The 14,852-nt window shown below is 34.8% G+C and overlaps 2 protein-coding genes across 5 annotated transcripts; one reads left to right on the plus strand and one right to left on the minus strand.

Moving 5' to 3' along the window:
• Positions 1 to 1,861: 1,861 nt before the first annotated feature.
• On the plus strand, positions 1,862 to 4,482 carry LOC117102716 (peptidyl-prolyl cis-trans isomerase NIMA-interacting 1-like). Its single transcript, XM_033243123.1, has 3 exons — positions 1,862 to 2,009; positions 2,413 to 2,595; positions 3,191 to 4,482. The coding sequence occupies exons 1-3, from the start codon at positions 1,952 to 1,954 to the stop codon at positions 3,409 to 3,411; spliced, it is 462 nt and encodes a 153-aa protein (XP_033099014.1). The 5' UTR covers positions 1,862 to 1,951; the 3' UTR covers positions 3,412 to 4,482.
• Positions 4,483 to 5,413: 931 nt separating this feature from the next.
• Positions 5,414 to 13,972, minus strand: LOC117102699 (casein kinase II subunit beta). Of its 4 annotated transcripts, none has more exons than XM_033243089.1 (7): positions 13,787 to 13,972; positions 12,451 to 12,525; positions 11,759 to 11,861; positions 11,293 to 11,408; positions 10,006 to 10,081; positions 9,015 to 9,204; positions 5,414 to 8,232 (listed from the first exon to the last, which is right to left on the minus strand). In XM_033243089.1, exons 2-7 carry the CDS (start codon positions 12,520 to 12,522, stop codon positions 8,127 to 8,129), a joined length of 663 nt encoding a protein of 220 aa, XP_033098980.1. In that variant the 5' UTR covers positions 12,523 to 12,525; positions 13,787 to 13,972; the 3' UTR covers positions 5,414 to 8,126. The 4 variants fall into 4 exon arrangements, with proteins under 4 accessions (XP_033098980.1, XP_033098987.1, XP_033098997.1 ...); XM_033243096.1 differs by having other exon boundaries at positions 13,942 to 13,963; XM_033243106.1 differs by lacking the exon at positions 13,787 to 13,972 and adding an exon at positions 13,637 to 13,705.
• Between the last annotated feature and the right edge of the window lie 880 nt (positions 13,973 to 14,852).

A 14,852-nucleotide genomic window follows, 5' to 3' on the forward strand; every position in this document is an offset into this window, starting at 1 on the left:
CATATACACACATATATATATATGTATGTATATATGTATATATATATATATACAGTATATATATATATAAATGCATATATATATATATATGTGTGTGTGTGTGTATGGATATATATTGTTTTGAAATTGCTCTGATAGCAATAAAGTTAAATTTACATTTTAACAGAGTTTTACCGCCAAAATGGCAGCCATCTTGGAATTTATTGTGATGACGTCATTATTCTGATTAAATTTTTAACTATTAGCCAAGTCCTTGTTACATTTGGTATACATAGCATATGTAAAAGTGACTAAAAACATACATTTATTTCCCTTATCCCCATCTTAATTAGCCCAAAATAGGATATTTTATGTCAAAATTTTAAAGCGCTATAAAAAAAATTGCCCAAGCTCTAAGAATGGGGATTTTTTTTCTGAGACACTTATATATGATATACTGATTCAGAAAAACCAAAAATTAATTTTCCTTTACTTTTTTCCCGCTAATTTCCTACTGCATCCAGGCTATTACTGTGTATAACGATAGCGAATGTTGTGCAGTGTCAAGGAGGGTTGTGCCATTTGTCAAGAATTATGTTAATACAGCATTGCACCACTGATGTGGCAATCTTATTTAGTTGTGAATTACGTCATATACCTATGATATGATATGATAGTTGCCACAAAAAACCTATTTGTGGCAACTAAATTACAATGTGTGATAACGTAGGGTATATCATATATAAACAAAACAATACCAGAGCTCATGTATAGATGCACTACCACTAACCATGGAGGTATAAAAATTTTATACCTCCATGCACTAACAAAGTTTTCTTTGTCGATGTTCAACTGAGTAGGATCGTCAGGGTTAATTTCATTTCATTCATTGATTTCATTTATTTATTCGACCAATGCACATAGGTACAATACAACAAATTTTGGTCAGGGGCAGATTAAGCAAAATTTTACTATATGGTTAAATTCGAGTCGAAGTAAGCAGTGGGTACTTGTTATTGTCGTGATGGAATAGACAATAACTGGATTCTCGTCAGGAGAAACATGTATAGGTGTGATTTTCCCCTATGACGTGGAAATGTACTGAATACTCAGTACGTTTAAAAACAATTTCGAAAAAAAATCGCAAATCGCAAGTTGATTATGCTTATGTATATCGAATAAACGGCACAAGATTGCAGACCGTCCGTTTTGAATAAACTCTAATAAACGCCGCCCCATTCAGAGCCTATGACCATGGAATAAACGCTCTCCTCACAGAGCGCCCCATGGCGAATTATTTTTCTTCAGATTTATTTAACTTCAGCACACCCCCCTCCCCCCACCCACCTAATATTGACTGTAAACAAACTAATGGTAAAGCAACATCATTCTCAGCATATTCTACTGTTCTACTCCTCCAATAGAATAACATGATGTTTTTCTTACCTGTTTGGGATCAATATAATCTATGATTACACAATAACACAGTTTGACAGATCTGTTATAATTCCACATTTACAGTAAAATTAAGGGGCATAAATTTCAGTATAAACGTATCTATTTTACACCAACAAGTATATGTCCACTCAAAACCCCTTCTCATCAATAATGCCCCAGTGGCGTTTATTCGAATAAATACTAAACTACTGCTAGGCCTATATATAAAATTTAGACCAAAAGATAATCAGAATCATCTCTTAAAATAAATAAGAAATTTTCAATCTTGAATTTTTGAATCCATTTTTTAAAATCCAATAAATAAACCAAGATAAACAAAACGAATGCCGGTGCTGATTCGCCATGAAGTAGATCGGTATGTGATAGATGTTACTGCACAGTGGAACGTCTATCTATTGAAACGATAGCTTTTGACATTGACCCATGACCACAAGTTGTATCAATTCAGCCGTTACGAAGCATGTTACTCACCAGGTTGCAGCAGGCTGGACATCGCAACTAACTAGCTCGAAACATGGCAGATCAAGATTTACCAGAAGGATGGGTGGCTCGCCAAAGTCGTAAACAAGAAGGTTGGTTAATAATTTCGAAGTGTATGCACTTTTTAAAGTTCTAGTTAAATAATGTTTGAATTTTACTCTTTTTTTAGGACTAGGCTGCTGCATAATGCTCCCGTCGTGCTAGGTTATTATTGTCAAAAATAGCTTCGCGGGCCGCCGCGCCTCCCTCTGCCTAGCCAGCCAGCAGTGTTGGCTTGACTAGGCTAAGCCTAGATGCATTGATAATTTAAAATGTTGGTGATGTGCAAATCTTTTTGTGAGGCATAACTACGTCTAGGGCTAGTCCAGGAAGGCTCAAGCAATAATTCTTTTATGTGCTCATTGAATAACTAGGTAGGCAAGAGAATGACTTTGCTTTGATTTATCACTATCCATACAACAACAAGACAAACAAAATGATACATATTTATTACAGGCAAGACATATTATCTGAACACATTAACAAATGCCAGTCAGTGGGAGAGGCCTACAGCTCCAGCTACAGAAACCATGAGATGCTCTCATCTGTTGGTGAAACATGCGGAGTCCAGAAGACCATCATCTTGGAAACAAGATACTATAACAAGATCAAAGGAAGAGGCACTGGAGATCTTGAAAGGTTCATTATTAAATTTTATACCTCAATGATTAGATTACATTGTTATTATTTATGTTTTGTATTTTTTTTGTAAGAATTTTTATTAATAGTTAATTGCAAAGCCTTTAATTTGTCATAATAAGAATTAGGTAGTTAGTACCTGTGCATGTTTTATATGAAATTAAATGGATCAAATAAATGAGAAAAGGAATTCAATACAAACACAATTTTCTAATTAATAATTTAATTAAATTATCACCTTACACCTTTTGGAAAAGTCATAGGAGAGAGACCAACACCAAAAAATCTCTATTAACTCATTTTTGTGCAAATTGTTTATAATTACATCAAATAAATTCTAAAATTCTGCATAAATTTTAAGTCAGAACATTTATGAATTATATTGTCCTTAATTCCAAAACTCTCAGATTTTTTTCTTAGGTTTTTTTTTTAAATAAAATTTGTCAAGAACATTAATTACTGTACTATCTCATGATATTGTGTATCTTTATTTGACTACTTAATTCATTTTTTGTCTAAATTATTTATTAAATTTATATATTGCAAACTAATGTTCTTAGTACTTAATACTGTCACACTATTCGTATTTACTCAGGACACAGACAACGTATCGTTAGTGGTGAAGTAGAATTCGGCACACTTGCAAGCACAGAAAGTGACTGTAGCTCAGCTCGTAAAGGTGGAGACCTCGGATGGTTTGGCCGTGGTCAGATGCAGCGTCCATTTGAAGAAGCTACCCTAGCACTCAAAGTTGGAGATATCAGTGAGCCTATATACACAGATTCTGGCATCCATATTATAATAAGAACAGGGTAATGAGTTTAGGAATTACCATTCCAAAAAGATCACGGCTGTGTTGGCAACTGTATACAATACTCCAGCTGTTAGCAGTAAGGTTAATGCCTAGGTTATTGGTGTATGTTTCCTGCAATGCTCAGACCTTTCAGTGTTTATTAACACGGCTTTTAGCTGCTTTCAGTGATCTATCAACCCTTTCTTTAGCCTCTCTCAATGTTTATGAACACTGACTCAGCTGCCGTCAGGCCCTCCGAGTATCAGTTCTACGCTTGGCCTTTTCAATGCTTATTAACGCTGTCATTAGCCCCTCCCAATACTGATCAACACTGCCCTCTTCTCATAATGCTTATTAACCCTGTGATTAGTTCCTGTCCCCTCTCAATGCTTAGCAAAACTTCCCTCAGCCACTCTCAATGCTTATCAACACTGCCCTCAGCCACTCTCAGCTCTTATCAGCACTGCCCTCAGCCACTCTCTGTGCTTACCAACACTGCCCTCAGTTCCTTCTGATGCTTATCAGAACAGTTGCATTATGTGTGTAACGTATACCACTATAGAATTTTAAAGGAAAGTAGCAACAAGACAAAAATGGACATGTTAAAAAAGCCAAAATAGTATTGATGATTTATATTTAAGATTGTTAGATTCTAGACTTTATGATATTATACTTAATGTAACCTAAATTCCTATGAAACTTTGTGTAATTAAACAAACCCTTGTGTGCAACTTTTGTAAGCATGTTTGCTGCATCAGCAAAGATCTTATAACAAGATAGCTTTCTCCGTGTTATGCTTGTAACAAATAGAAGCGTTCAATTCACGCAGAAAACAATAGAAAGTAATTGTAATTGAAAGAGGGCGTGCTAGTTGTTACTATGGCAGTTGATCCAGAATTTTCACTGAGATCTTAGATGTCAAAGTTCAAAAGTAATTATAATTGCAAGAGGGCGTCCTACACTGCATTATTACAGAATTTGCATGCAGAAATCCCGGAGAACGCTACCTTGTTATTATAAGATCTTTGTGCATCATTAAGAGCACCATTCCAAGTGATTTGTTTTTTAAAAAATAAACATGTGAAGTATCAATATTCTTTTAGTATATTTATTTATTTTGTCGTTGCAGTAAAAATTGAATTGGAAAAATTGCTAAGATCATTGATCACAGAGAAATTATGTGTGTACCAAAGATAGAAATGCATCCATTTACAGTTTTTCAAAACCAATTTACAGAGGCTAAGGTGGCTGGATTTGCAGTGTGAACACAAAGAAATCCCAAATTTGGTCTTAATGCTCCTCTAGAGATGGTTACGGACCGGCACAGTGACCACCAACAATGATTGCACTTTATAACTCTGATTGTAAGCGTGTTCACAAATCCTAATCCATAAGTGTAAATCAGGCTTTGGTCTTGACTCGCTTGCTGATTAAGTGATCAAGTGCAAGAGGGGCAAAATGCCAGCTGCACTGCAGCTAAAGCATCCCTGGGCTCATGGAAAAATAAGGGTTTAAAATATCAGTTAAAACACATTTTTGTAGCTGATTGCTATATGCCAGCTGATGAAGATTCACATCATTTGTGCTACATTATATGTTTATGATTTGTTTATTATCTGTTCGTTTGGTTTTTTCTTTTTTTAATTTATGATACAAATTATAACATTCCTTGTTGCTAGAATCATTGTGGTTTCTATATTTTTTCCTCATAATTACTGTACAAGGAAAGAGCATTCAGTCAATGCCGTCGCCAGGATTTTCAAACAGTGCAGGACAATATCAGGGTTGACCCACTTTACGCGAAAATTAAAACAATGTGGACCCATTTTACATAAAAATATGAAAAATCTGGACCATTTTCTTAAATTTTACCCATTTTAAGCTAGATATGAGAAATGTGGACCCATTAAAAAAACTGGGACTCTCCCAATAGTTGGCTACAACATTGCATACAGTACAGTATTTACTTTACACCACTGCAAAGACACTGATAACCTTCTAATACAGTAAAAAGTAATACAACTATTAAATCCTTTCAAGATACTTTATTGCAAGGTTATATAAATGACTGAAAAGCATATGGTCACATGACAACCATTTTTGTACAACTGACTGACAGGTGCTATGGACAATTTGACTCATTCATTATTATTGTAATGAATACTTAACATCATTCACCCTACAACCTTGGCACTCTCCTACCAGTCTGGAGAACATACAAAACAAATGACAATACTGTACACACTCTCTAGACCATCATATTATAAATAGAATGTATTTACATGTATTACAACAGAACTACATCACAATGGCGGCGCCAGTGGAGAAACAGGTGGAACAGGACACCATTGGGAAACCCTGTCGAGCAACCATGAACATTCTTCAGGGAACACTGCTTTGAAAAATCATGTTTAATATAGTGTGCCATTTCAGGCATTCATAAAATTAGCTACAGCCATGTTGTGGCTGAGGTTGGTGTGGACCCTCCGTCGGGGACCTCTGGCGCCACCACTGCTACATCATAGACCTAAGGGGGCCCTGGATAAACATGTTTTACTCCTACACAAGTGATTATCAGGATATTTTAAAAATGGGGTAGAACCTCAAATAGGTCCACAATGTTACTGGTACTTTTACCTATAAAAATCACAAAATCCCCCTTTATTAATAATAAACTTTTGTTGCAGCAGGCTTTTGTATTTTACTGCTTCTATGAAAAATTTGAATGTACAGCATATGGAAAAGTCATTAGCACTGCTGCTTTTCTACTGTTCAAACTAATTTTAAAAAAATGTTATGCCAATTGTTGTAAAACAGAAGTGCTAATAATGCATTATTATATATTGTTCATAATTATTATATAATAAACATTGTAGGAAACTGCATGTTTTCCAGGTACAGAAGTCCTTAAAATTAAAATAACATTTTAAACGACTTCTTAAAACATTACATTAGAAATAACTGAAATGACGAGATAAAATAATAATTCCCATCATAATAACAATATAATAAATAAAAAACAAATTACTTATAAAACAACAAATAAATACTGGCAGTTAACTGGCTAGTTTCAACATTGCTAAAAAAACAAAAATGCATGTCATTAATTAATTTTTACCTGCTCTTTTTTCATCATTGAAATAATAATGAACCCTTTAACATTTTGTAAACAGCTCAGCCAGCATCCACTGGAAGTTCAGAAGCACATATTTCTTAAATAATTGGTTTTAACTTCTTAATAAAGCATCATACTAATATTGAGTATAGTATTGGCATATGTTCTGTTTTCTAGTTTCCAATAATTATCATTCAATATAAAAAAAAAAAAATTCAAAATAAAATACAAAATTACTAATGCTAAAATTACAATAAAGGAATGGCAAGCTAATGAAATAAATTTTTTGCTAACATGATATGGAACTAAGTGATGTCACAATAATAAGTGGTAGATTTATAATGCGTATATTATCATGACTTCTTATCTCAATATTACCCCGGGTGAAATGCCCATGTAACATGCTAAAAATATTGCGGCAGAATCATCGCATTGGTGTTTGAACTATGGAGGAATTAATTTAGTTCCTCCATGTTTGAACTTACCAACCACGCAATTATAAACCTGGGTGAGGCAACGATAGTTCACATGCCTCACCCAAAGACAAGTGAAATCCACAGGCAAGACTTGAACCCCCGAGATCAAGGTTGATAGCCTGAAATCTCAACCGCTTCATTAACCGCTACTCCACATACACTGAGCACATTCTTATTAATTAGCACTGCACTGTCTATAAATTCAATGCTACTTTTAACTAACCAGATCACTTTTTAACATAATAATAACCTAAAAATGTTCTTTACAAAACACCACAATGAATTTTTGCCTACAAAACAGTATAACCACATAACCTAGCAAAAACCAGGATTTTCAGTCATTACATACCAACTGGATACAAAAAAACCCCATAAAAACAGCTCATTGTTTTGATTATGAAGAACAAAATATCTCCATTGACCTCTTCAATCTTTACCATCTTTAATGCTTCTGCTTTATTCCTTTCATAAACAAAGCCTTTAGATATAATACTAAACATGGTATTAAAACTGCCTCAGTACCTATTGCTATTAGATGCTGATTCTCAAAACAATTCAACTGTTCAGTTAATTCACTAATAATATGTAACTAGTAACTCCTCTATTTCTACCTGAATTTAGTTTGTATTTGTGTTAACTAATTATTATATGTCATGTCGAGGACTATTGGAGATTATGCTAACAAATAACTACTAATTATATATCAGTAATTACATATTAATATTAGCACTATAATAAAATAATTCATACTACACTCAAAAAGGGATTTGAGTTTCAAATTTAATGTTTTTCTTTGAAAAAAAAAATTATATTTATCTTATCAAATTCTAAAATATTACTAAAGAGCTTTTCTCTCTAAATATATGCAAACAGAAAAGATCTCAGTAATCTAACACATGGTGGACTACAAACTTTGATGTACTGTACATACATTTGTACAACTCAAATGCGGCTTTCGTTTCTTTCTTGTGGGTAAATCAATGTAGATTAATAGTGGATATCGAGAGTGAATAAAAAACATTGTGAAATAAGCTAGTGATTTACAGTCAAGGAATGCATGGTTTGAGCCAGGTAGAGCCAAAACAAACTGCACATTGTTTTTTTTTTTCTTTTTTGACTGTCGGTTTTGTTGAAGAAGTTATCTTGTTCATTTTTTGTGGCCTCCAGATGTACGTGGGAAAGTGTAGCGGTTACGTGATGCTGCTTGGTACTGGTACTCGTACGCAAGTGGGTGAATTTTAAAACCATATAGCCTGAAAAATACAAAATTTAAAAGATTAATTTGATTGAGATATGATATAGCATATTATTTTTATTATTATTTTGTATGTATGTTTTGTAATTACTTGCATTATACATTTCATGGTTTTTTTAATGTGTAAAGTGCAAAAATGTGTTGTAAAAACAAGTTTACAGATATAAGGAAATGCAAAAATAATAATAAAGATCTATGTTTACTTATTTGTATATTTTATTCATATGAATCAAGGTTTTATAACTCCATTATTATCAAAGGATTACATTTATATTTTATTACTGTATTATATTTTTTCCCCTTTCACCGTGCTTTGACACATGTTAATGTATAATTTACTTGCTAGCTTCTTTTAAAGATGATTTCTTCAGTTCAAATATGCAACGTTTCACCAAATTTAAGAAAATAAAATTATGCTTGTTTAATAGCATAATTATTTTTTGGTGCTAAAACACCTAAAATACCAGCATGAAGATTGGTACCAAAATATAATAAAGTATTTACATATTTAATATGTACACATAAACATATATTATTTACTTTTGTAAGTCAATTGTGATGTCATCACTGCAACTCCCAGTGATATTTGCCTATCCCCAAAAGTGCACTATGCTTTCCTACATTGCACACTTGGTTTGATCTTGTTTAGGTTAGTGAGCAAAAGACCAATTTAACTTGTACATATCGCGCACTGGGATGAATTCTAGGCTTGTGTTTTTACACCAGGACTACAACACACGCCTGCGGATATAATCAATATAAAACAAATATGCAAAATACCTTGGAACAAACTGGTTAGCTGGCCTTTTAGGACGATATTCGGGGTGGACCATAAACAGCATGTGAGGGAAGCCTGTGCCAAAGTAGGCGCCATCTGTGTGGTGGTGACGAGAAGATTTTGGAGTGTAGACATCTTGACATTTTGGGCAGTAAAGTTTAACCATAGCTTCTCCTGGAACATCTGATAAGCCTATAAATGTAATAAAAATAATAACAGCAATTATTATTATTTGTATTTTCTCGGTTGGCCTATATTATTTCTGTGTAAAGTGTATAGGGGCAATGTGCAATATGTGCTATATAAATATAAAATTATTATTATTATTATTAATAACAACAATAATACTAGCAATAAATTGCAACTACTACATAATTTGTTTTCCAGTTTTATATATATTTTTATTGTTTATTTTTATAGTGCCTTTCTATGCAGATACGAGGTGCTTCTTTTCAGGATACTGGGTCCACGTGCTTAATTGTAATTGCTGTAATCAGCGCAGGAGCAGGCAACCCCACCAGGCAACCATTCATACTCCTGGTGGAGATGAGCTATGCTAATAAAGTGCCTTGCTCAAGGACACGAGCAAAATGCACACAAGAAACCAAACTGTTACCATCGTGCCAATCCACTAATCGGCATTCATCTTTTACAGCTAGAGTCTCTTTATCTATATGTAAGGAGTGGTTTGGTTCAATCTCATCCTGTGCATTTTGCTTGTGTCATTAGGCAAGGCACTTTACCTACAGTTGTCTCTCACCACCCAGGTGTACACGTTGGTAACTGGTAGGTCCAAACACAAAAATGCACTGATTACAGCTGCAACATTGTGGAATTTCCCCAAGGTCCTGAGTATGTGTTGCATATGTGCTTGATTCAATGACCGGGGGTAATAATGTTAAATGCATAGAGGTCTCAATATGAGCTCTATAAGTCAACCATTATTATTATGTAAAGAATGAAAAACCTTCCTCCATTGAGTATAACCCTTACCTATTGGTAATACAGGTGGATTTTCACAATATACTCTTGGACAATGACCGAAATCACCTTGTTGATACTTTTCAAGCTGGAATATTAATAAAAAGAGAAAAAAATTGTTTAAAGAGAAGAGGTAAATTGAAAAAATACAGTGTAAAAAGATAATTACATCCAAAACCACTAAAAGGACCAAGGTCTCTTGTTGCAGAATTTCTAAAGACGGAATGCCACCAACCTTCTAGCAGGAGATGGTACCTGAACTAACTTATTACAACCATTGTTTAATAGTGTCTCATGAGTTAAGGACTATTCAATCGAAAAAATATTTGTGCGATTTACCAGTTAATTCACCGGTACATACTTATTAAAACTGCTTTGGCACTCACCTAATTACCTTATCATCTGGTTTATCTACAACCATTTTGACCACCAAATTGCTGGGTAAAATACCGTGTATAGGATAACCTTGGAGCCGGAGGCAACAATAAATAGACCTGAATTGTTTTCCAAATGTTTTGTCACAATTTAGTGCGCAAAATTCAGTAGGGTTACGGCCCAACCCTGGCAGCAGCTAGCACTGCAGCTAGTACCGCTGTTGCCGCGCTCTCCTTTGCATCCTCATGTACATGGTGAAATAAAAGTTGTATAGGACGGTAAATTTATCAGCATAACATAACATCTTTGTAGCCATAATGGTGACTAGAAGCATTAGGTACGCGTTCGATTTGTAGATGCACCACTGAATTCAATGAAATTTGAATACAACTCGCCTACATACAGATTTTAAGGAACATTATAAATTGAGCTCGGATCTTGTACGTGGGTACAAAAGCAGTAGGAAGGTAAACAAAGAATACGTTGATTGGATAAGTGTTCCTCATTTGCATTTGATGCCATTAGAAATTTACTTCCAGTGTAGTTTTGTTACACGGTATTTGACGCGAGTTAAAATTTACTTGAACAGTCGACCATTCACTGAGTGCTCAGCGCAATTAACCGGTGAATTAAACAGAATACGATTGGCATTTATCGCTCGAGCAGGCCCTTAGAAGGGTGTAGAGTTGGCAGTGAAGGATCAAATTCATTTTAAGTCCCCATATATGGGCATGATGATATCATATTACACCCATATATGGACATATCACATGTTTTATGTCACATAAAATTTGATAGCTTGGAATGAGCTTTAAGCACAGCTAAGCTAAAAAATCATGTTCATATTGAAAACAGCGTTAAGAAAATAATTATGTTTGAGAGAGTCCCTATTCAATTACAAAAATACCATAAGAGTAGACTTACCATTAATGCAATACCCCTATTTGTCATAATGAATCTAGAGTGTATGAGTCCATATAACATCTCTGCTGCCTGTTCTATCAAGTCACTCTGATTTGGGTTCTCTTCAAGTTCATCATCTAAAGTCAAAAACAAAATTTCAAATAATAGCGTCAAAGAGGGAGCAAGACAGGACAAGGTCACTGGGGCCGGGCACCATAGAGGCTTTAGCACAGGTAAAAAGATAACTGTATACAAATTTATACAGTTATTATTAAAGTTTATTATTTATTATGCAGCATTGTAGTAGAGGTGTAGAATTGGCAGTGAAGTTGAGTTGTAAATTTGGCAGTGACATGGAGCTGAAGTTTTGGTGCAATAGAATGGTGCATCTCCACTTTTTAAGCAAATATAACCGTTGGTGGAAGTGAAAGAAACAAAAGAGTCAATGATGAAAAAACATAGAGTAACTATGCCATACACAACATACCTGGCTCTAGGTCCAATATCATATCTAATGCTTGTCTGTAATGTGGAACTTGTTCATTGAGACCAGTGAGATTAAATTTATCTTGTATGTAGTCTTCATCAACCTAAAAATGAAAATGTAGTGATTCTTAGCATTTATATCAATGCACAACCAGACTTGGACTATCAGTGTCATCATCTGGCCTTTACCCATCAACTGTATGGTAGCTGCATTTTGTATTCCTGCTATGGCTGGGGTAAAGCGGGCATGGGTGGTTATCTGTCAAAAATGGTCATTGGCTATAATCCTTACAACTGGTACCTGCTAGTGTAAGGAATGAAGCACTGTTCAGTTCCGCTATATTGCAACATATATGAAACTCTTGATTTCAAAATTGTTTATCTACACTTAATATACTGTACACAATTGTTAAAGATTCAGAAAAGATTTATATTTCAATTACAAATTATAATACATTTTTTGTGGCTAGTAATCAATTTAAGGAGTGGCAAAAACTGAATTGTTTTCTGTATGAAATTTTGATAGTTGATAACTTGCACCAAATGAGCAATTTTAATGTTTTTGATTGAATTCTTGTGTAGGCCAGATTCCTTTTAAAGAACAGTTATTATGTAGTTGAATTTGAGTAAAAAATAATTGGAAATCCATCATGTACATTGTAAATGTATGTTTTAAAAAAAATGTTAACTTACTTCACAAAAAAATTCATTTCCTCTCAGCCCACAGAACCATGAGATCCAGGACACCTCTTCCGAGCTGCTCATTTTCTGTAACAAACCAAAGAACAGGTATTATAATTACCAGGGGTGGATGAAGGATTTTTCATTCACATAGTCAAGCATTAACAGAGGGTGCACTGGAGATGGATTCGTCGGCCACCCTTGCTTCAAATTAATGTATTCCCTGATGCTAAAATATTAGGATTGGGAACATTTTTCTGACACGCTCTAGCAATAAGATATCTTTAAGGTTAGGGTTTGTGCTAATGCATTTTAGTACTCCACCCTAACCTAATAACATAGCAAGACTGGAGTTGAGGTTAAGGTTAGGGTAGGGTGGAGTACTAAAGTGCATTAGCACCCAAAACAGGCGCTAATACATTTCATACGTTTCACATCCAGTCCTAAAATCGTTTACTAAATTATTTAACACTTACAATTATTCAATACTAATACATTCCTTGATGATTTTACTTTCCTATAATCCACTTATTATCAAACAATTATGGTTTCTAATTAAGTTAATTAGCCATTAATTAGGACAGTTAACGTCTTCATGGTGCACCATCTTACACTCCCGGTTTATATCAAACAACTTTGCGGTGTTGCCAGAATATGGGCAATAATTGGTCACAAAAATTACAATTGGGCACAAATTATATGACAGACCCTGGAAACCTGCAGTCGTCGAATGTAACTGTGTGTGTGGTACGGCGGAGCGGAGTTGGTTGTGTTGAGCGATCGGGTGTTACTATCGATATACCGTATTAATTATTGGTTAATTAACTTAATTGTGGCTTAGGCCTATATGAAAGTCAAATCATCAAAGAACATGTTAGTGTTGAATAATTGTAAGTTTTAAATAACTTGGTAACCGTTTCAGGGCCGGATGCGAAACCGTATTAGTGCTAAATATTAATATTATTAGCCTCTATATATAGGCCCTAGGCCTAGGCCTACATAAAGTTGAGCTACTGCTGTAAATACTTAATAGTGTGGCTATCTGGTTTGGTGGTGGCGGTAACACACACACCACAGGCCAACATCACCAGCAGTACAGTAGGGCCGCTATTCTAAGCTACGCTACATTCGGCTTCAGCTACCTAGCCTACTTCTTAATAAGCTCATACAAGCAATCAAATTGAACTAGCCCTAAGACCTAGGCTAGCCTCATTTAGGCTATGTCGGCACCGGCCAGCCTCTGATGATGAAGGGAGAAAGAATTTCTCGCCGTCAGAAAACTCAAGACAATCCCTGTTCCCGCGAAACACCTGACCAGCGAGTTCAATGTTAAGGTAAAAACACTTACGTTTCGTTTGTTTTATAAATATTACAACTATGCTAATTCAAACAATATCACCCTTCAAAAACTGTTCCAAAACACATCAGTCAATTAATTTTATGGCACAAATTGACTGTTTTTATAAGGAAATTTTCGCCAAATTCTAGGTTATACGGGCTCACCTTCCTTGGTGGAATACCGCCCTCAAGAAGGTTGCCAGGCCCAAATAGTCGAAGTTGTACAAATTCACATGCATTTATTGCAAAGTGATAAACCAAGTCAAGGGGTTAGCAGAGGGTCCACAAAAAATGTTGGGGTCTGCGAAAAATGTTTGTGTCCAATAGATTTTTAGACCAATTTTCATTATTTTTCTTGTCCTTCAACAGTATGATAAACATCTTTTGCTAATCATTGTACGTACTGCCTTCATATAATATTGGCCCTATTTTGTGTTGATGTAAGATGTTTTTTATAGGAGAGACACTTGATAGTGCTTGCACTTTTGGCAAACCTCAAGTATGAATCTGATTTTTAGGCCCTACCTATGTTTTGTCTTTTATTGCTTTTACCTGTTTATTCAATAAATAAAAAAAGGGGACCTAAATTTTACAAAATTCAAAATAAATGGGGGACAAAAATTCTGAATACCATTTCCGACCATCTAGAAGTGCCATAATGTCATAAATTCTGTTTTCCACTTGCGAATTAGTATTCTTTGATCTTGTGAGTCAACCGAACTGACGATTCGCGCGAATAAATTCGCCTAGTGGAAAACAGGCTTAAATTGATATCGATCGACCCATCCGTAAAATTGACTTTCTACCCTGCACCCGTCCCTCTATTTCAAATTCCAAGACACGACACTGTTCGTTGTGTGGGGGACGAATTATCTTCTATTTATGAACTTGTTGGTGGAATATCAACAATGAGTCGCCCTATACTTAAAAAATTAAAAACAAATGGGGGATAAAAGAAAATTACATTCAAATTTTGAATCTGACAGGGCCATTTCCGGCCTGGCCATCCATAGGAGTGCCATACACAAAACAATTCGTAACTCAGCCAGTGGCGGCTCTAGGATATTTTCTGGTGG

The sequence above is a fragment of the Anneissia japonica genome, unplaced genomic scaffold, assembly GCF_011630105.1.
Source record: "Anneissia japonica isolate Jap-2015-1 unplaced genomic scaffold, ASM1163010v1 scaffold1005_len2656397_cov198, whole genome shotgun sequence".
NCBI lineage: Eukaryota > Metazoa > Echinodermata > Crinoidea > Comatulida > Comatulidae > Anneissia > Anneissia japonica.

What these genes read in the sequence shown, in the direction of transcription:
- LOC117102716 (XM_033243123.1), top strand. Translation starts at nt 1,952, where the DNA reads ATGGCAGATCAAGATTTACCAGAAGGATGGGTGGCTCGCCAAAGTCGT. An exon ending in CCAAAGTCGTAAACAAGAAG is followed by an intron (nt 2,010 to 2,412) that starts GTTGGTTAATAA and finishes TATTTATTACAG; the next exon opens with GCAAGACATATTATCTGAAC. An exon ending in GGCACTGGAGATCTTGAAAG is followed by an intron (nt 2,596 to 3,190) that starts GTTCATTATTAA and finishes GTATTTACTCAG; the next exon opens with GACACAGACAACGTATCGTT.
- LOC117102699 (XM_033243089.1), bottom strand. Translation starts at nt 12,522, where the DNA reads ATGAGCAGCTCGGAAGAGGTGTCCTGGATCTCATGGTTCTGTGGGCTG. An exon ending in ATAGGGGTATTGCATTAATG is followed by an intron (nt 10,082 to 11,292) that starts GTAAGTCTACTC and finishes TTAATATTCCAG; the next exon opens with CTTGAAAAGTATCAACAAGG. An exon ending in GCTAACCAGTTTGTTCCAAG is followed by an intron (nt 8,233 to 9,014) that starts GTATTTTGCATA and finishes TGTATTTTTCAG; the next exon opens with GCTATATGGTTTTAAAATTC.